Here is a 20,861-nt window from a genome sequence, read left to right on the forward strand (position 1 = left end):
TCACATACGCTGTGTGTGTATGTGAAGATCTGGGTAGGAATGGGGGACAGAGGGCTGAGGTGGGGATGGGCTCAGAAAGCCATCCAGCATCGACTCAGTCAGTTGTGAAGTCACTGGCCTCTTCAGAACCCTGTCCGTAGAACCACTTTTACTGTTTTGTTTTGTTTTAATAAAATCAAAGTAACCATTCTTTGGCCTCCATAGCCAGCCTGAAGGAACATTTTACTTCCAAGCAGCCGTTCATACCAAAGACTAGGGGAAAAAACAGTTCTATCCTGTAACCTCTGGTAGAAAAGGTCAGACTCCCCAAATGTTCTTTTGTCCTATACGTTCACCTGATGTGTGCACGTGACTCAAAGTACAGTTCAGGGTTGTAAGCAAATTTTCTTTTCATGGAGTTGGAGATATATCATTTACCAGTCAGCGCCTGCCTGAGGGCCAGCCCCACCCAGTCTTTTAAGGTGTATTCGAGCTTCATCAGTTACTCGGATCTGGACTAATTATCAACTTGGTCAGTTTCTACATGAAGTCAGTTGCCTTGCTACAGTGTCAGAATCAGCTAAATGTCTGGAAACTGTCATCTGATGTTACCTGTGTGGAACTTCCTTATGAGTGCTTCCCCCCACCTCTGGAAAACAGGTGATGTGCTAAAATAAAACTGTTCTGATTTTTATTTTAACCGGTTTGGACAAAATTTTTTCAACTTAAATAGTAACATTTATTTTAAAAGTTTCAGGCTTAAAGGTAGTTAGAATAATAATGAAAACCCATTTGTCTACCATCTATCCTAGGAAATAAAACATTATAAATATAATTGAAACTGCTGGTATATTCCTCCCAGGTTATATTTTCTCCAGTTACAGTTCTCATGCTTCTCTGTAACAGATTAATTTTACTCATTTTTTTGATGGGATTTACCTATGTGTGTGTGTTAACAAGTCCCCAGCCTTTTTGGCACCGGGGACTGGTTTTGTGGAAGACAGTTTTTCCACAGACTGGAGTAGGATTGGACGGTGGGGGTGTCGGGGGGTGGTTTGCAGATGATTCAAGGGCACTGAATTTCTTGTGCACTTTATTCCTATTATTGCATCCCTTCTGCCTCAAACCATCAGGCATTAGACCCCGAGGCTGGGGACCCCTGCTCTAGTTCATTCTTTCTCATCGCTGTACACTTCCTCATTGTCGTCTTGATGGGTATTTAAGTTGATTTTTTTAAAAACAAAATTTTAACATTTTGCTGTTACAACACCTTGATGGACCTTAAGATGTCTTTTGGTGCACAGAAGTTAATTTTCTTTGTGTCTTATTTTAAGAAATCTTTTCTTACTTTGAAATGATAAGTTTCTATAAGCTAAACAGAAGAATATTCTTATTTTTCACATTTAAGGCTATAATTCACCTGGAATTGAGCTTTATGTGTGTAAGAAGTAGGGATCCAGGGTTGTTTTTTTTTTTCTGTTGAAATAGGTATTTCTTATGAAATGGGTCCCAACAATCTTTATTGAATAGTTCATATTTTGATCTATAAGCTGCTGTTGATCTATGAACTGTCCATGAAACTGACCTGCATTTTCACTTCTGTCAATACCAAGTTTCAATATATGCATGAGTTTAATTCTGAGCTTTCTCTTTCTTTAGTTGTTTATTTCTGTGCTAATCATCACCAGTCTGCCTTACTTACTGTAACTTTTCATTCAACCAGGGTCCAGTCAGGAGAACCAAACCACTCTTAAGTATTTCAAGCAAGAATGGGTTTAGTGTGGAGAACAGGGCCCTTAGCAAAACAGTGGCGTGACTGTACAGGGCAGGAAGTGACTGGCGGCTGCCTCTCAGGCTTGCCGCTACCTTGTAGGGAGTCAGGAAGGCGCAGAAACCACAGAAGACCTCTGGAATTAATCAGTTGTCACTGATACTGATGATTTACAAAAAAACACCTGAAGATTGCTGCAGAATCACGCGTCTGCCCTTCTAGACAAAGGAGCAGAAAGACTACAGCGTCTCCTCTGCCCTCTGGTTTTAGGAGAGCCTTCCACTGGGAGTCTAACCCGAAGCCTGCTGGCAGGATCCAGGGAACTGAGCTCCTGGACACCCAGCCCTGTGTGTGGGAGAAGGGGTGTGACTCGCCTGCAGGCGTTCTGGCCTAGGCTCTTACTAGCCTCACTCCATGTAGAACACTCCTCGCTTTGCTGTACACACACCCTTTCATTATCAGAACCCCGAGTCCTTTGCTATATGAACTCTTCAATGATCTTGTTAAAAACACAGGATTTTAGTTGGTGTTACACCTGATTTTCACACTAAGTTTGAGATAATTGACCCTTTATGATACTTGGGCTTCCTGTCCATGAATATGATCCATCTTTCTTGTTAATGTGTTTCAGTAAAGCTTTATGTCCTCTACGTGAAGGTTTTGTGTCTCTCTCATATTTACTAATTAAACAACACTCAGTTTAAAAATATATATATGCTATTTAGGTGGTGAGGGAATACATGCTTCTGAATAAAACGCAAAGTACCTGTCTAATGGACCTTCCATCCGTTCAGTTGCTCAGTCGTGTCCGATTCTTTGTGATTCCACGGACTGAAGGCAGCACACCAGGCTTCCCTGTCCATCACCAACTCCTGGAGCTTGCTCAAACTCATGTCCATCAAGTTGGTGATGCCATCCAACCGTCTCATCCTCTGTCCACTTCTCCTCCTGCCTTCAATCTTTCCCAGCATCAGGGTCTTTTCCAATGAGTCAGTTCACATCACATGGCCAAAGTACTGGGGTTTCAGCATCAGTCCTTCCAATGAATGTTCAGGACTGATTTCCTTTAGGATTGACTGGTTGGATCTCCTTGCAGTCCAAGGGACTCTCAAGAGTCTTCTCCAACACTTCTGAACACAGTTCAAAAGCATCAGTTCTTCGGCACTCAGCTTTCCTTTCATAGTCCAACTCTCACATCCATACATGACTACTGGAAAAACCATAGCTTTGACTAGACAGACCTTTGTTGGTAAAGTAATGTCTCTGCTTTTTAATATGCTGTCTAGGTTGGTCATAGCTTTTCTTCGAAGGAGCAAGTGACTTTTAATTTCATGGCTGCAGTCACTATCTGCAGTGATTTTGGAGCCCCGCAAAATAAAGTATCTCACTGTTTCCTTTGTTTCCCCATCTGTTTGCCATGAAGTGATGGGACTGGATGCCATGATCTTAGTTTTCTGAATGTTGAGCTTTAAGCCAACTTCTTCACTCTCCTCTTTCACTTTCATCAAGAGGCTCTTTAGTTCTTTTTCACTTTCTGCCATAAGGGTGGTATCATCTGTGTATCTGAGGTTATTGATATCTCTCCCGGCAATCTTGATTCCAGCTTGTGCTTCATCCAGTCCAGCATTTCGCATGATGTACTCTGCATATAAGTTAAATAAGCAGGGTGACAATATGCAGCCTTGATGTACTCCTTTCCCAGTTTGGAAGCAATCTTTTGTTTCTTATCCAGTTATAACTGCTGCTTCTTGATCGGCATACAGATTTTTCAGGAGGCAGGTAAGGTGGTCTGGTATTCCCATCGCTTGAAGAATTTTCCACAGTTTGTTGTGATGCACACAGTCAAAGGCTTTGGCATAATCAATAAAGCAGAAGTAGATGTTTTTCTGGAATTCTCTTCCTTTTTCAGTGATCCAGCAGATGTTGGCAATATGGTCTCTGGTTCCTCTGCCTTTTCTATATCCATCTTGAACATCTCAAGTTCACAGTTCACCTAGTGTTGCAGCCTGGCTTGGAGATTTTGAGCATTACTTTGCTAGCGTGTGAGGGCTTCCCTGGTGGATCAGATGGTAAAGCGTCTGCCTGCAGTGTGGGAGACCTGGGTTTGATCCCTGGGTCGGGAAGATCCTCTGGAGAAGGAAATGGCAACCCATTCTAGTACTCTTGCCTGGAACATTCCATGGATGGAGGAGCCTGGTAGGCTACAGTCCATGGGGTTCCAAAGAGTCGGACACGACTGAGTGAGTTCACTTTTTCTCTTTGCTAGCGTGTGAAATGAGTGCAAGTGTGCAGTAGTTTGAACATTCTTTGGCATTGCCCTTCTTTGGGATTGGAATGAAAACTGACCTTTTCCAGACCTGTGGCCACTCCTGAGTTTTCTAAATTGGGTGGCATATTGAATGCAGCACTTTCATAGCATCATCTTTTAGGATTTGCGATAGCTCAACTGGAATTCCATCATCTCCACTAGCTTTGTTCATGGTGATGCTTCCTGAAGCCCACTTGACTTTGCGTTCCAGGATGTCTGGCTCTAGGTGAGTGATCACACCATCATGGTTATCTGGGTCATGAAGATTTTTTGTATAGTTTTTCTGTGTGTTCTTGCCACCTTTTCTTAATATCTTCTGCTTCTGTTAGGTCCATACCATTTCTGTCCTTTATTGTGCCCATCTTTGCATGAAATGTTCCCTTGGTAGCTAATTTTCTTGGAGAGATCTGTAGTCTTTCCCATTCCATTGTTTGCCTCTATTTTTTTTTGCATTGATCACTTAGGGTAGGCTGTCTTATCTCTCCTTGCTGTTCTTTGGAACTCTGCGTTCAAATGGGTTTATCTTTCCTTTTCTCCTTTGCCTTTTGCTTCTCTTTTTTTCACAGCTATTTGTAAGGCCTCCTTAGACAACTTATTGCCTTTTTGCCTTTCTTTGTCTGGGGGATGGTCTTGATCCCTGTGTCATGAACTGCTGTCCATGGTTCTTCAGGCACTCTATCAGATCTAGTCCTTTGAGTCTATTTGTCACTTGCACCATGTAATCATAAGGGTTTGATGTAGGTTATACCTGAATGGTCTAGTGGTTTTTCCTACCTTCTTTAAGTCTGAATTTTGCAATAAGGAGTTCATGATCTGATGAACATATGGACCTTGCAGCAAACTAATTGTATTACCATTTGATAGGAAGAACTGTGATGAGAATAACGTGGAGTAAAGGGTTTAGGACATGATTGCAGATAATGCAGTGATAGAGGGCCAGCCTCTGAGGGGTGAGAGAGCGGACGCTGGGTGGGGCAAGTGCAGGAGCCAGGAGGACACTGGAGGGCAGCCCTGCAGAGGCGCGAGCCTCTGGCGTGTCAGGCCGCGGGGCCAGAGCACGGAGAGTCACAGGCCGGAGGAGGGCTGAGAAGGCTTTGGAGCAAACTTGTAAGGTGAGCGGTTGTATGTTCAGCAGTGGTTGCTGTGGCTGCCGTTATGGAGAACAGAGCGTGGGGAGGGAGGGTGGGCGCAGGAAAGACCAGGAAGGAAGCCTGGTGGGCAGCGAGCAGCTGGCAGTGGTGAGACGTCCAGCAGGTTTGTGCTGGACTGTGTGAAGCGTGAGAGAAAGGAGCGTGGTGGGCACGGCCTCCCTGATTTTGTCCTGAACGGCGGGATAGAGCTGCCGTTCTACTGAGATGCAGGAGACTTCAGAGGGAAGACGGCTAGGGAGGAGAACTGGGTCGGGGGTCTTTTTAACTTGATGCATACTGATGTGTGACACACACACGGGAGGGTACATGAACTGTGATTGCACAGCGTGACGGTTTCTTCCCGAGTGAGCCCATCTAGACACGCACACACCAGGAGTAGCCAGGATCCTAACTTTAACCCTATCCGCTTGTTTCGCTAGGTTTTGAACTGTATGTAAACAGAAAAACATGGTATGTATTCTGACTTCTTTCCTTCCACATTCTATTTCAAATATTTGTGCTGTTACACGTGGTTCCCATAGCGTTTTCCGTTGTCTGACACACAGTCATTGGTTTAGTCATTCTGTAGTTGATTGTCCAGTTTGTCGCCTTTTTATATCCTGTTTAAGAAACATTTTCTTACCTTAAGGTTATGGAGATGATGTCTTCTGTTTTCTTCTAAATATTTTCCGTCGATTTTCTGCCTTTTAGTTTCATATAGCCCACCAAAACTTGACCTGTGGAGGTCAAGATTGCTTTTTTAAAATATGTACATTCAGTCAAACTACCTGCGTTTATTGAAAAGTCTGTTCTTTCTCCACTGCACTACAGTGTCATCTTTGCCATAAATCGTGTCTGTTTCCAGACTTTCTGTTGTGTTTCATTCATGTTTGTCTAGCTTTGCACCAGTACTACTGTCTTAATTTTTTTTGAGGTTTAGAGTTCCATGCATGTAGATTTCATAAGTACAAATAGAAACAAAACAAAACTAAAAACCATCGTGCAAACAACGCCGCGTATGCACGGTGTCGCTTTGCATTGCACTCTAGAAGGGGGGCCACCAGCACCCGGCCCCCACCCAGTAACCAAGGGCAGGAACCACCCCACCCCCCTGTACCCCCCACTTCACTCTCTGCTCAACTCTGTGGCCAGGGCACCACCTCCCTGGGCCCCGATCGCAGCCACCAGAGTGCTGGGACAGAGTTAAGCGGAGGGTTCTGGTAAGATCTCTCCATGGAAATCAGCACCATGATTTTAGGACAGGCAGCCACCTCGTCTGCTGGGAAAATCATCTTTCATGCTTGGGCATAAGAAACCTTATACAATTTGCATACAGATTGTAGTAAAGGAGATTATTTGGAATAAGTGCAGGTAACTCATTGTGACAGTGGCAGACTCAGTAGCTACTGAAGACATATTTTGGGGGTAAAAAGACAAGTCAGGGCTTACTGTGCAAGATGCTGGAAAGCACAGAACTGCACCCCCCACCCCCGCCAAAGTTCCATTTTTGTTTTCGTTTTTGTGTGATTCCCTTGTTCATCCAAGCACCACGACAATTTCTATAAACACTAGAGCATTTAGGATGTGAATGCCCTATATATCGGTGTGCGGTATTTGAAAGTAAAAATGTCTATTAACCAGGGAATAAAAAAAAGATGGGAAAGGTTTCTGACAAAGCACAGTGCTACGTGTCTTAATTGTAGCTTTACAGTGGAGCTTCTTTTCTGGCCATGGAACTTACCAAGCTCTTTTATTCCCCCGGCTAGACTGCCTTGGATATTCGTGGCTCCTCTGTATTTCCATACAAAGTTTAGAATCACCTTGTTAATTTCTAGCCCCCACCCCCCCCAAAAGAAAAATCAGCTGAGGCTTTTCTGTAATTTACGCACAGTAAGATGTGTAAACTTTGAGAGTACGATTTGATAAGTTTTGACAAACACCCACTCATGTAATCAGCACTCCAGTCGAGATACAGGAACAGTTGCATCACGCTAGGACGGTCCATCCTGTCCCTTTCCCATAATCCCCTTTTCCTCCCAGAGGCAGCCTCTTCGATTTCTGTCGCCATAAGTTTGTTTTGACTATTCTAGGAGAAGGCAATGGCACCCCACTCCAGTACTCTTGCCTGGAAAATCCCGTGGACGGAGGAGCCTGGTGGGCTGCAGTCCATGGGATCTCTAAGAGTCGGACACGACTGAGCAACTTCACTTTCACTTTTCACTTTCCTGCATTGGAGAAGGAAATGCAGCCCACTCCAGTGTTCTTGCCTGGAGAATCCCAGGGACGGCGGAGCCTGGTAGGCTGCCGTCTATGGGGTTGCACAGAGTTGGACATGACTGAAGCGACTTAGCAGGACTTTATATAAATGGGATCCTCAAGGGTGAACTCTTGTGTTTGACTTCCTTGCTCACCTCAGTGTGTCTGATTCTCACTCCCGTTGCCACCCGCCCCCTTCGTTCCTTCTTTCTCTAGCACCGTGCCCCTTGTCTGTCTGTACCACAGCTCCTTTATCCTGCCACTCGGGTTTTCCCATTTGGGGGCGCCCGTGAACAAAGCAACGGTGGACATTCCTGTAGGAGTCTCTCTGTGGGCATCTGTTTTCATTTCTCACAAGACATAGGCTTGGGTGAGTGTGTATTAAGTTTTATGAGAAACTGCTAAACAGTTTTCAGTAAACGGTTGTATCATTTCGGTTCTGGATGCGCACCAACCCTCGGTGTGTGTGGCCAGTGTCTGATTTAGCCATTCTAAAGGTAGGAAGTGTTTTGTTTTTACTGTGATTTTAATTTGCATTCCCGGATGACTAATGGCTTTGAGCGTACTTTGATGTGCTTATCGATCATTCGTGTGTCTTCCTTTGTGAAGTTTCTGCTTCGATCTTTCATCTTTAGTGTTTGCTATCTTACTGGTGAGTTGCAGGTGATAATAGATATATTCATTCCAGATAGAGCTGTGCCATCAGGTAAAGTTACTATGAAAATTTTTCATGAATATTTTCTTCTAGGCTGTGCTTGCCTAGTTATTTTCTTAGTGATATCTTCTGAAGAGCAAAAGGTTTTCATTTTGACAGAACACCATTTAGTTTCTCTGATGGTTAGTGTTTTTTGTGTCTTATGAAATCTTTGCCTGACTTGAGGTCAAGCGGTATTTTCCTGTGAATGAAGCTTTGTAATTCCAGCTTTTATGTCTAGGTTTATGATCCATCTTGAGTTACTTTTTGAGTGTGACGTAAGGTAATCATTGAGGTTTTATTTTTCTGAAGATACATAGTTGTCTTACTGCCATATGTAGAAAATACTATTCTTTCCCTCTGTTGAGTTTCTTTGGTACCCTTGGTTGAAAATCGGTTGACCGTCTATGTCTGGGCTCTCTTCTTTTTATATTTTTCTGGACTCTCCTCTGTCCATTGCTTGTTTATATTCCAAAACTACATAGTCTTACTTACTATAGCTGTAAAGTAAATTTTGAAGGCGACTTTCTTCAAGTTTGTTTTGACTCTTCTAGATTCTTTGCATTTCCAAATTTTAAATATATCTTGGCAATTTCTAATAAAAAGACTAAGACTTTTTCCTGTTTATGTCAGTATTTTCATCACAGTTGTGGTGCTATAGATAAGTCTGGGGAGAATTAACATCTTAACAATATTGAGTGTTCCACCTGTCAATGTAGTATCTTTCTCCATTTATGTCTTTAATTTTTCTCAGTAGTGGTTTGTCTTTTTCAATGTAGAAATCTTACTTGCCTTTCATTAAATTTATCCCTAGGTATTTTTTCATCAACTTTATTGAGGTATAATCTACATGTTATGAACTTTACCCATTTTGACTATAGAGATCAATGTGTTTTAATCAGTTTATATTTATTGACATAGTAAACAGAATGGGTTTTAATTTTGTCTTCCAGTGTTTGTTGCTAGTATATAAAACTACAGTTGTATTTACATTTGGTTGTGGTGTCAGTTACTTAAAATTCTCTGTTGAGCTAGCACTTTCACAGGTCCTCCCCCAGATCGTGGGGCCAGGATTTGGTAGCTGGTGCTAAAATTGAAAACCCTTGATGATATCTTTGCCTTGAGATTGTGTCAGTGGCAACTGTCAATTGATGGGACAGAGAGGAAAAAAAAAAAAAGAGAGAAAAAAAAAAGGAAAAAAAAAAAAAGAAAAAAAAAAAGAAAAAGAAAAAAAAAAGAAAAGAAATTTAAAAAAAAAGAGAAAAAAAAAATTCTCTGTTGAGGAGTTCCTAGCCTCTTGCTTCTCTGCAGTATTGGTGTATTTACGAGACCAGGCCGCTGTGTGTACAGATAGAGTGCATTTCATATCCTCGGTCACTCTGGCCGTGCTTTGGCTGCTCAGACCACGTGTGCTTAGTGGCCGCTGGGTTGGACAGCACAGGCCGTCGTCACTGTGTTGAGAAGCACTGCGTGGAGGGCCCCACCTTGGGATTTACCTCGCTGCCTCCTCAGTCTCTGTTCCAGTAAATAGAGTTGCCTGCCTGTGTTTAGAAGCGTGGTTGCATGCAGATCACGCCTGTATTCCACGTCCCCTTGCAGGTGGTGCCGCACCGCGAGGAGCAAGAACCGGCCACCGGGCTGACAGCGGTGCTGCGCCTGATCTCGCGCCGGCAGAAGCGTGGTCTGAAGGGTGGTTCAGGAGAGACATGGGCTGCACTGAGTATAGAGCTTCGTTCCGAAAGAAGCAGAGAAACGGCAGGTTCGCAGGACAGGGATGTGGGGCCGCTGGAGAGAGTACAGCGCATGAGCCTGTGAGGGGGGCTTCTCCTGAGAGGAAAGCTCTGACGGTGTGGGTCCTTCAGCGAGCAAGCCAGAGCCGGTCTGGCCGTTTAGGTGGGGGCCATGGAGGGGTTCCAGGTGGCTCCCCCACAGTGAGAGCAGGGTCAGTTCAGTTCAGTCACTCAGTTGTGTCTGACTCTTTGCGACTCCATGAACCGCAGCACGCCAGGCCTCCCTGTCCATCAACAACTCCTGGAGTTCACCCAAACTCATGTCCATTGAGTCGGTGATGCTATCCAGCCATCTCATCTTCTGTCGTCCCTGTCTCCTCCTGCCCTCAATCTTTCCCAGGATCAGGGTCTTTTCAAATGAGTCAGTTCTTCGCATCAGGAGCCAAAGTACTGGAGTTTCCACTTCAGCTGCAGTCCTGCCAATGAGTATTCAGGACTGATCTCCTTTAGGATGGACTGGTTGGATCTCCTTGCAGTCCAAGGGACTCTCAAGAGTCTTCTCTATCACCACAGTTCAAAAGCATCAGTTCTTTGGTGCTCAGCTTTCTTTATGGTCCAACTCTCACATCCCATACACGACTGCTTGAAAAACCAGGAGAGTGGGCTGAGCCTAAGCTGTAGGAAGGGACTCGGGGCTTCTCTTCTGATTGATTCCATTATTTATTTACACTCAAGATCACAGAGGCCCGTCTCTGGATGGCCTTAGACTTGGGTGTTCATCCATTTGATGTGTGTATCTTACTCCTTGGCTATCGTGTCCGTCTTCAGTTTGCTGGCTCTTCTGACTTGCTTCTTTTTTACCACATGTTCAGCATTCACAGCAAAGGCCCTGATCAGGCCTCGTCACCTGCAGCCTCCACTCAGAGCCCCTGTGCCTCTGCCCTGGCTCATCCCGGGCAAAGCCAGGGCTGTTCTAGCAGGGCAGAGGTCGGGAGGAACCATAATGGGCATTTTCATTCATCACGCTGTTTGGACTGTTCGTAATGCAGGAGAGAGCAGTAGTACAGGAGAGAGGACACAAGTTATTTTATGGACTTTTAATATCTGTTTTAACTTTCTTGCTTTTGGGGGGCGGGGGAGGCTATAGTCTATTTGTCACAACAAACTCTCAGCAAGTATTTGTAGAGTCAGTGATTTCTGAAATGTTTAGATAAGAACTATCTCTTTTTTCTGAATTACATAGCAATTTTATATTTGCATTTTGGGTTCAAAAAGAGAATGGCTACACTTCAGAAAAAAAAACTTCTGTAACTTCCATTTATGGGGGGAAAAAAAATTCAGACTTGACAGAATGCTGCCCGGCAGATCAGAATGCAAACCCATTTACCTGTCCAGTTAACTAGAAAGGCAGACTTTGAGCTCTGCTACTGGGATTCAAAATTATTTTAAAATTTTAGAACTTCTTATTTATATACCTATATCGAAGATATTTATATATTTAAGAACATGTTATTCCCTAAGGCCCAAATGCACAATTGCTGCAGATCTAATAAATATCTTGAGATTGGATGCAAATTCATTTGGGAGGCAGAATGTTTCCTTAATGCCAACGCGTCCCTTTAATGTATTTGGATCCAGATGTTTCGGCCTCATTTGCTGGAGTGGATGCAGCATTAGTCTGTCAAGTTCCCTGCTGTTTGCCATTATTTAGTATTGTTAGAGTCTGTAAGCTTGCACTCTCATTGGGAGAGTTGAGGAAAGGCTTTAAATTGGAAAAGGTACCACCAAGCTGTGGCCCTTGTCCAGAATTCCTCAGGTTAACAACAACAAAACAGGGACTTCCCTGGTGGTCCAGAGGTTAAGAACCTGCCTTGCAGGGACAGAAAGGAGGGCAGGAGAGAAAGAGACAGGGCCATATTGAGAGACAGAGAAAGAAAAAGGGAGGGAGACAGGGCAAGAGAGAGAGAGAGAGAGAAGGGAAGAAAGAGGCAGAAAGGAAGGACCAGAGAGAGAGAGAAGGCAGGGGGGGCGAGAGTCAGGACACAGAGGGTGAGAGGGCAGGGCAGGACATGAGGGAGAAAAGCAGAAGAATCCGCCAGGCGGTGCAGGGACATGGGTTCGGTTCCCGGTAAAGGAACTAAGATCTGCATGCCTGGGAGCAGCTAAGCCCACGCGCCACCGCTCCAGGGTCCCTGCGCCTCAAGGAGAGACCCCACACGTTGCAGGGGAGACACCTCCTGCCGCAGCCTAGCAGCCAAACAAAATATTTACGAAGCAGCACCGTTGGACTTTCCCTGGTGGCCTAGTGGTTAAGACTCCGTGCTCCCACCTTAGGGGGCCCGGGTTTGACCCCTGGTTGGGAAACTAGACCCCACACACGGTGCAGCTCAGCGTCAGGAACTAAGAGCAGTCCTGCTGGCTGTCTGTAAGGTCCCAGCACATGGATACCAGAGCCTCACTAAGGGCCGGCCTCTCCTGGGAAGCCGCTAGCAAACTTCAGACACGCGAATTCTCCACCTCTGACAGATTAGGTAAATCGAGTTTCCTAAGGTAACAAGGACCACCCACCTGTGCTCAAAGATCCTCCGTGGCGCTGCGCTACCCTTGCATCCTTCGATCTGCTCTGCAGATGACTAAAGTCACTCTGCTTTCACAGGAGCAGTTTCTTAGGAAGTGGCTGAACTGCGTGGAGTCCCCCTCACACTGGCAGGCCCGTGTCAGTGCCCCTAGAGTAGGAGTGTCCCGGGTCTGCCGCCTTGTGTGATCACAGGGTGGACCTTAGACTCGGCGGCACCCAGTTCTCCGAGCGGGACGTGCTCCGTAGTTCAGTGCTGATCGCTTTTCCGTATGGGGGTGTGTTCACAGATACACCGCTTAGGGGCAGAGCTCTGCCCTTGGCAATACCGCGCGTGTGTTCATCACGTGGATGCACGTTCAATCTACGTTTTCCTGGTTTTAATGGAGGAGGAAATGGCAGCCCACTCCAGTGTTCTCACCTGGAAAATCCCATGGACAGAGGAGCCTGGCAGGCCATACAGTTCATGGGGTCGCAAAGAGTCAGACACGACTGAGTGACTTCACTTCTTCCTAGTTTTAAAGGCATAGGAATTTAATGGTCATTGTTTTATTTCAGATTTTTATGTCCAGGTTCATATATTAAATGGGCCTGTACTATTTCTTATACTATCTATTGATCTTAGAATTAAGAATACCATCGTGGAGTGATTTTAATATCTTAAATTATATTGTCTTAAACCATTTGAAAATACAGGGTACCACCAGTCCCTGAAAGTTTAGTGAAATGTGTGTAAAACCTTCTGGGTCTGTATGTTTTAGAGAGCTGGATAAAGGGCAAGGAGTTACAGACACCATTTTAATTTCATGGGTTCTGGTTTCAAGTTTTCTTTTCCTTTGTGCTCCGGAGTTTTTAGTATTTTTTCTAAAAGTTTATATAATCTAATTTTTGCGGTGTAGCTGCTGATAACACTTTTCACGCATTCTTAAATCCCTTATGAAACAGTTGGTGTGTGTGGACGAGGGGCTGTAAACTGCAGTGCTCTGAAGCCACGTGCTCACCACTCCTGCATCGGAGGCCCCCACCCCCTGCATTCAGGGGCCCCTCAACTGTGTAAATGTGATGCCTAAAACACACCGGGTGTGATCTTGCATTTTCACATATTTTGGCATAAAAGCATTCACAGTATTTTCTGGTTAATTTCTGCTGCAGCTTTAGCTGTGCCCCCTTTTCCTTCTCTGTCTCACACACACATGTGCATCTCACACACAGACAATCAGCCTTCTCAGAAGTTGGTATGTTTTTCTTTTTTGGCAAAGTTTACCCTGCTTGGCCTTCTGTACTGTCTTCTGTGAGTTTCTGTGTGATTCCCTCCCTTTTCTCTGGGTTTGTTGTTATTGTGCTGACGTCAGTCACGTGCTCAGTGGCGCCTTCCTTCCCAGCAGGCCAGTGCACACTTGTACCACAGCACTGGCTGTTCAGAGCATCCTGCCTCACTGGCTGGGCTTTAAACAGTTACACGTTTAAAATTAACCTCGAAAATATTTAGGTCTGTAATTTTTCTCTAAAAATGCCACTTTCACTGCATCCACTAATTTTCATGAAATTTTAAATCAATTTTATTTTTAAGCTATGAGTAATTTATGTATTTCCTGAAAGTAGCATGTAAGCAGAACTAAAAATAAGTCTATATTTTACTTTATCGGGTGAAAAAGATTGTGGTCTGCTGTGAAAACTTCCAGTCTTGAACAGAACAAATAAGAAACCCCTCTGTCATTAATAGAAGTAAACCACAGAAACTCCCAAGGTGGCACCAGAGGCCTCTGTTTGGATACGGAAGGCCACCTCTTCTGTGCACTGGCAAATGTGAGACAGAAGTATATTCATGAGGATAAACTCCAGACAGGAGTCTGTGTTCCTTAATGACACAGTACCATGTGTACTGCAGAGAAGCCTAGAAAGTGTGGAGCATGCAAAGAAAGGGATTCAGATACGGCGCTTAAAACCAAGGAACTCATGCTTTAATAGACACAGAAATCACAAAGGAAGGCCAAGTGCCTTAGCAATCTCAATAAAAATACCAAGTTCTTTTTACATGGTAAATTTCATAATATAAAAAGTTTAATGCCATCTGGAAACTGTCATTTACAAAAAAAAAAAAGTCCACATAGGCCAAGGATGGCTAACACTGCATACAGGGGCATGAGTGCCACGTGGAGAAGGCATGTGAGGAGGGGAGACGTGGCCACGTGTGTCCTTCCACGGGGCATCTCTGAAGGACCTGGCCCAGTTCACAAAGCACATGTACAAGTTCTTTTAGGTAAAAGAACAAAATATGTAATGAAAATTACACAGTTTTCACATTCTGCCTACTGACTAAAAGCAAGCCCGATTATTGTGTGGTGGTGGTGTTTTTCCAGCCTGAATTGAAACTAGCAAAGTGACGGTTCTCCTTGTGGTGGCTGGGGTGCGGGATGGTACTGCTGGGCACCCGCGGCAGTGACCACCTGCCGGCTTCCCCTGGACAGCCAAGCAGATACGGACGCGTGTACGGCGGTGTGTGGGCTGGGGACTGTTGGAAGTGGGTGGAGGCGAGAACGTTCTCGTTTCTCTACACACCAATACCAAACGATCAGAACGCAAGCCTGAGTGGCTCACTGTGTCTTGGTTAAATGGACTCTGTTAAGATGAGTGAAGTGTGAAGAGTTGCCTGCGTGGCCCACTGGTGAGAAGTAAGATCTGCTACCAGGGTTTGTAGGAGAGGGAGATTTTATTGCTTGCGTATTTGCATCTGATGGAGCAGAGCAGGGGCAGGGGTTCCAGTTTCCTGAGCTGAAAAAAAGTCCTGTCTGATGCTGTCTGCATACAGCAACCCAGCGACCCCTTCCACGTGGGGCGGGGAGCCAAGGACTCCTCCAGGGCTGGTCCCTCCCCTCCACAGGGCTCGGGTCCCCACCCACCCCATCAGTCTGTCCACAGCCCGACGGCCGCTTTCCGAGCCTAGAAACAGAACATGAGCCAGCTGTGTTTCTGCCATCTGGACCAGGAGTCAGCAAAACGTTTTCATAAGAGGCTCTGTGGACCAAGAGGTAAAAATCACAATATTATGTAGATACTTATGTAAATATTTTAAAATGTAAAATCCATTGCTAGTTCATGGCTGTAAAAATCCAGGCCTCTGACCAGATTTAGCCTGGAGGTCATTTGCCAACCCCTGATCTGTACAAAGAAACCTGCAAATTATACAATCTCACATAATTTTTAAGTGCATCCTTTTTTCAGGGAAGCCTAAAAAATTCACTTTGATTTTACATCCATCTCACTTGAATAGAAAACACCAAGACTGACAGTAAACAGAAAGAAGTGGCAATTGGTCTTGATTTTATCATCTTTGCTTTCCTTCATTGAAGCTTATATCCAGGACCAAAAAAAATCATATATTCCATTTGGCTTTTGAACATGAAACCTACAACAACAAATGTACTTAGACTAAAACCAAGTTAGGGTCCACGAGTCCTCCTAGCTGGCTTGGTAACCAGGAGAAGCGGTCTGGGTGGTAGGGGGCTGTGCTGGAGGTGGGCACCTGGGGCCGGAGCATAGACCGGCCTTTCCTCCAGGGCTCCTTGGCACTTGGGAAAGAGGCTGAGAGGTGCTGAGAAAGGACGAGCATAACTGTCTACATGCGTGCGGATTCAGAAATTCACTTTTGAGGTTTGTTTCTTGTTATTGAGGACCTGATTTTGCTATCTAAATGCACAGTGCTATAAACTTGGCTTTCATTTGCTACATTGGTACTTTTATTACCATTTACAAAACACATAAAGACAGCCTCATAGTTGCTTGCTTCTTGATAAAAGTATTTCTCTTCCAGTATTGGGATCAGGGTTAGGATGGGAGGGACTTCCTTGCTTTTGTCAACATGGCTGTTGGGTTAAACACAAAAAGTTTCTATGACGCAGCTCAGGAGAGTAAGACAGATTGAGTATATGTTATCTTTCCCTCTTTGCAGCGTACAGTGAGGAATAATAGACAGGTGGTCAGTGTGAGTCAAGTGGGGCCTCCCCGAGGTTAACCCCCCGGACGTCGTCGTCAGTAAGCCTGCTGCCAGGCCCCGCTGTCCTCTCCCCGGGGCTGGTGTCCCGGGACCGGTGTCCCGGGACCAGAGGCTGCTGCCTTTGTGGGGTGGACCTTCACAGTCAGGAGGTGGTAGGAGTTCCACTTGAGAATCACCTAAAAGGGGCTTATGTTCTCCAGCTAAACTTGGCACTAACGTGATTTTCAGCATTTCATTTCCTTATAAAATAAGTTAATGGTTACCCCTACCTAGACTGTTCTTCTGGCTGGTGGCAGTATCAGGGAACTATCATGGCTGTAGAAAGACTCCCTCTTTTTTTTTTTTCCCTATGACAACACGGTTAAGACTCTCGCTCCCTGTTGAGCAGTAACTCAGTATATATCCCAGCAGAGGCCCTGCTTCTGAGGCCGTGGACAGTAAGGGTCTGTCCTCAGACCACAGGAGCTGGGGCACCGGTCACACCAAGACGGGGGTCATATGCAGCTCACAGGCAGGAGGTGCTGGGACGGTGGGAAGCTGGCAGCAGATGTAGACAGGAGGGGTGTTAGAAGCCTGGAGTTGGGAAAAGATAATAAAAGTAAGCAGGAAGTAGAGGGATAGGGGCTGGAAGGCTAGGTTCTGGTTAAGTCCAGTTAGCCATGGGATTTTTTTTCTTTTTTTTGCTATTTTTTTCTTCTAAGGAAACTGAATAATTTCAAACTCCCCCCCAAAATTTGATACTTACTTATTGATGACTATTCAAAATTTGACATTTTAAAAAACTTTTTGAGCTTTTAAAAATAATAGCTATAAATGCAAAGTACTATTGATAACAAAACCAAGTTGTTTATCCACGTACAAAAAAGGTCAGTAATGTTTTAAAAGCACAAAGTTGCATTTTAAATCACAATTGCATAGTTCTAAAATGCCTGGATAGGAGTTACGTAAATTTTCAAGTTTGGTTGACCATGGGCTCCAAGGACATTTGTAGAGCTCAGGAGAGCAGAGTTCAGGTCGGAAGCACTATTTCCAGGTGAATTATTGCATCGGTTCTATGATGTTACAGTACCGTGAGACCAGAATTGCTACAATTTAATTACAAATCATTGGCATTTTTAAAACCGGTATCCTGTTTTTTGGCTACTATAACAACACTTTCATGTAGAATTCAACTTAGATTTTATGTACCCCAACCAGCACCTGAAAGCCTTACAAAGGCTCTGTATTCTGTGTATAAAAGGTACTGCATATATACCTCTTAGCAAAATATGTTCTCCCTCTCCTCCCCTGCCCCAGAACCTTGACCATTTTTGTACAAAAGTCCTATTGAAGAATCGCATCAAAGATGAGAAGAGGGAGCTCACAGGTAAACATTTGGTGACGTGTATAGAAAATTCCGTGCGCGTCCTGTACCAGCTCCACAGAAGTCCTGGCTTTGGGTGAATCTGCCCGGAGTCCCCGGGGGCCACCAGTGGGCGGGGCGTCTGGGCGGGCGGCGCACGCAGGGCAGCCGAGTGAGTGCGGAGAGCCCGGCTGGGCCGCTGCGCTCCGGGTTGCTGTTGGTGGGCATAGAAGATGCTTTAGCATTTAGAGGAAGGAAAAAATCTTCCTGGGGACAGAAACTTGTAGCCGTTTCCAGAAGGAAGTCTCAAAGGGCGCGTGGGAGCCGGGGCGGGCGGGCGGGCGGGCAGCGGCAACGTGCTCAGCGAGGTGGTCTCCGTGCGCCAGTGTCCGTTGGGCGGGGCTTTGGGGGGTGTTTCTCCACGTCGCTGCAAAGACAGCTCCTTGAGTTCCAGCTTGTCTGCGCCCTCCTCCTTCTTGTTGTGCCGAGGTGACAAATTTAAGAGGCTGAGGACATCTCTCTTGGAAGTCATGGTTCCAGGGGCCCCCCGGAATATTTTCACTGGTCCCGTGGAGTGCTGGGGTGTGCTCTGCCAGAACATCTTCAGGTTGTGGACGGCCTGCACCTTCTCGTCGATGGCCGCCATCTTCAGCTTGTCGAGGTCGGGGTGGTCGGCGGGGCTGGACCGCGCGGAGCCTGCCGAGGAGTAGGATAGAGCCGGGGACGGTGCACTTCCGGCGGGAGACTGGTGGCCTGAGCTGGGGGACATGTTCCTGGGAGATTTGGAGATGTGAGCGCTGTAGGGGGAGCTGGGGTACTTCAGCTTGAAGAGAGGCTGGTCGCTCAGGGAGGTCTGCGAGTCGGAGCCCTGCGACGGCCGGCCGCTGTGCTGGCTCGGGCTGTCTTTGGCGGACGCCTCGGAGGCGGTGGGGCTGCTGTACCCCGAGCTCACCTTGGGGAGGGAGGAGCTCCTGGCTGGGGGCTTTGGTTTGATGGTGACCGGCGACGACGACGGCTGGCTCTTCTGGTGGGAGAGGGCGGGCCTGCTGAAGGCGCTGGTCTCTGATGCTCGGAAGACGGCAGCGCTGTTGGGCACGGAGACGCTGTCTTCAGAACTGGCGCCCTGACCGCTGCCCCTCTGAAGACGCTCCACTGCCATGAGATGGCTTTGTGTCTCCTCGAGAATCTTCTGCGCCAGCTCTTGAGGGTCAAGCTTTGAGTTGCTTTCTTCTTGGGACTTCACGGTACTATCTGTTTCTGTGCTCGACTGGTCTGATTCTCCCGTATCTGAACTTGCTAGTTTTCCAACTTTCTGGAAGGGTGAGTTTGGGCTGGGAATCAGAGTCATTTTAACGGGAGAGTTTGGAGTGCTTGAGCTCACCGAGACTTTGACGCCGCCCGCTGTCCCCACGCGGGCCTGCTTGTGGTCGGGTGAGAAGCCCGTCGGTGGGTCCTCCTGGGAGGCCGCCAAGGGCTCCGTGCTAATGATGGAGAACCCCTCGTACTCCTCCTCGTCCTTGGCGCCTGCAGGGCGGGCAGGCGGGGACAGCGGGCTCCGGGGCAGGGCGGCGCGCGGCGGACAGGTGTTCTTGGACCGCTCGTAGTCCTGCCGTCCCCGAGCGACCGCGCCTTCTGACCCCCCATCAGGCTTGGAGACGAAGCTCATGGAGGAGGCGATGGAGCTCAGGCTGTACACAGAGATGGCGTCTGAGGCTATGCTCTCTGCCCCGGTTGGGGAGAAAGGAGGGTGCTGGTAGCCCAGGGGCAGAGCGTTGGAGACAGACTGGGCTGAGGCCAGCGACTCCAGGGAGGACGAGCTGTCCAGGCTGAGGCGCTTGGGCAGCTCCGTGGAATCTATAACAAAGGAGCACAGTTAGAATTCTCTTGGGTGTTGACTTCTTTCACAAGCATCCTCATAGGCATAGAAGCTAGAGTTACACACAATCTGAATTTGTCTCAAGCCTGGAAAAGGTAAGTCTCACGCTGGAGACAGAAGCAGGAGCGGCCCCCGGCGCTGCAGGCCCGAGGCCCCGCGGCTGCGCCCCACTCAGTGGCGCCCCTGCCTGAACCCTCACCTGCCGTCCCTTCCAGCTGCAGCCGCAGCGTCCTCCTCCCACCTGCTCAGAACCCGCTCCAGACAGGCTTTTGTCTCCCCAGCTCATGTAAAGGTCATCAGTGGCCACCACCAAACTTGGCATTCACTGCCCGCTTCTGCACAGATCACACCCTTGGGGTGTGAGCCTTCCTGGCCCTGCCTCGTCTTTGACCTTGACCCCGCGAGGGCCCACAGGACAGTCTTGTTCGCCTGAGCCCTGTGGGCACATTAATGTCTCCACTCTGGACTCATCTGACCAGCTGCCTATGCACGTGTCCAAGAGGGAACTCAGACCCAGTCCTCGTGCACCTTCACTGCCTCGGCGAAGGCAGCCCATGCTGGCAGCTGTCACCTCTCACCCCTCTCTCTGAGCACGTTCGTCAACGGGCTTTGCTGGTTGCCGTCAAGCCTTGACACCAACAGCGCCAGCATTCAGCCTCACTCCGCCCCTTGAGGAGGGCAGGCTTGCCCCAGGGTCTTAAAACCGCCCTGCAGGCCCAGCTCTGGGTGCCGCCCCTCCCGCGGCGCCTCTCCTCCAATGCCACCTGCACTTCCTTGTCCCTTAATTTCCTCGTCTGACATATACTGTGCGTGTGCACACCATAAGCTGAGGTCCAGCAGTACAGGGAGCTTGCTTTTTGGACATTCCCTGACATACAGCAGACATTCGCTCACTTAATTCTTCCCCTGCCCAAACCATACCCAGGGCCGTGCCTGTAGCTCCTGGGAGCCGCAAGGCGCTCTTACCGAAGAGTGCGAGCAGGGCCTGGAGCGCAAAGTGCATGGTCCGTCGATTGGCTTGTTTCCCAGTTTTCAGGATTACTTCCTCCTGACCGACCTCACAGAGATCAAAACCTAGGGAAACAAAGACCATAAACACCTGCTTCCTTGGGGAAGCTTCGCGGGCCTGAAAAGGATGTGCACTCTAGGGCTTCTCACCCTGTCCTGGGGAACCTGTGCAGACCCCTCGGAAAGCCCCGCCTGCAC

General features: G+C 47.0%; 1 protein-coding gene, 1 long non-coding RNA gene and 1 other non-coding gene across 5 annotated transcripts in view; 2 read left to right on the top strand and 1 right to left on the bottom strand.

Annotated features, from left to right (window-relative positions):
• Window positions 1-20,861, top strand: part of LOC120871464 — a 51,111-nt gene that overhangs the window by 28,962 nt on the left and 1,288 nt on the right. The gene's annotated exons all lie outside the window — the stretch shown is intronic.
• Window positions 9,170-9,300, top strand: LOC120871690. Its single transcript, XR_005723110.1, has one exon. It is a non-coding gene; the product is annotated as a small nucleolar RNA SNORA30/SNORA37 family (small nucleolar RNA).
• TTC28 (tetratricopeptide repeat domain 28) overlaps window positions 14,383-20,861 on the bottom strand; it is a 575,441-nt gene continuing 568,962 nt past the window's right edge. For all 3 annotated transcript variants that reach the window (XM_040251367.1, XM_040251366.1, XM_040251368.1), the window contains 2 exons: window positions 20,622-20,729; window positions 14,383-19,633 (listed from right to left, as the gene is read on the bottom strand). In XM_040251367.1, the coding sequence (XP_040107301.1) occupies window positions 18,018-19,633; window positions 20,622-20,729 (1,724 nt within the window). In that variant the 3' untranslated portion in view covers window positions 14,383-18,017. The remainder of the gene's footprint in view (window positions 19,634-20,621; window positions 20,730-20,861) is intronic.

The sequence above is a fragment of the Oryx dammah genome, unplaced genomic scaffold, assembly GCF_014754425.2.
Source record: "Oryx dammah isolate SB20612 unplaced genomic scaffold, SCBI_Odam_1.1 HiC_scaffold_12, whole genome shotgun sequence".
NCBI lineage: Eukaryota > Metazoa > Chordata > Mammalia > Artiodactyla > Bovidae > Oryx > Oryx dammah.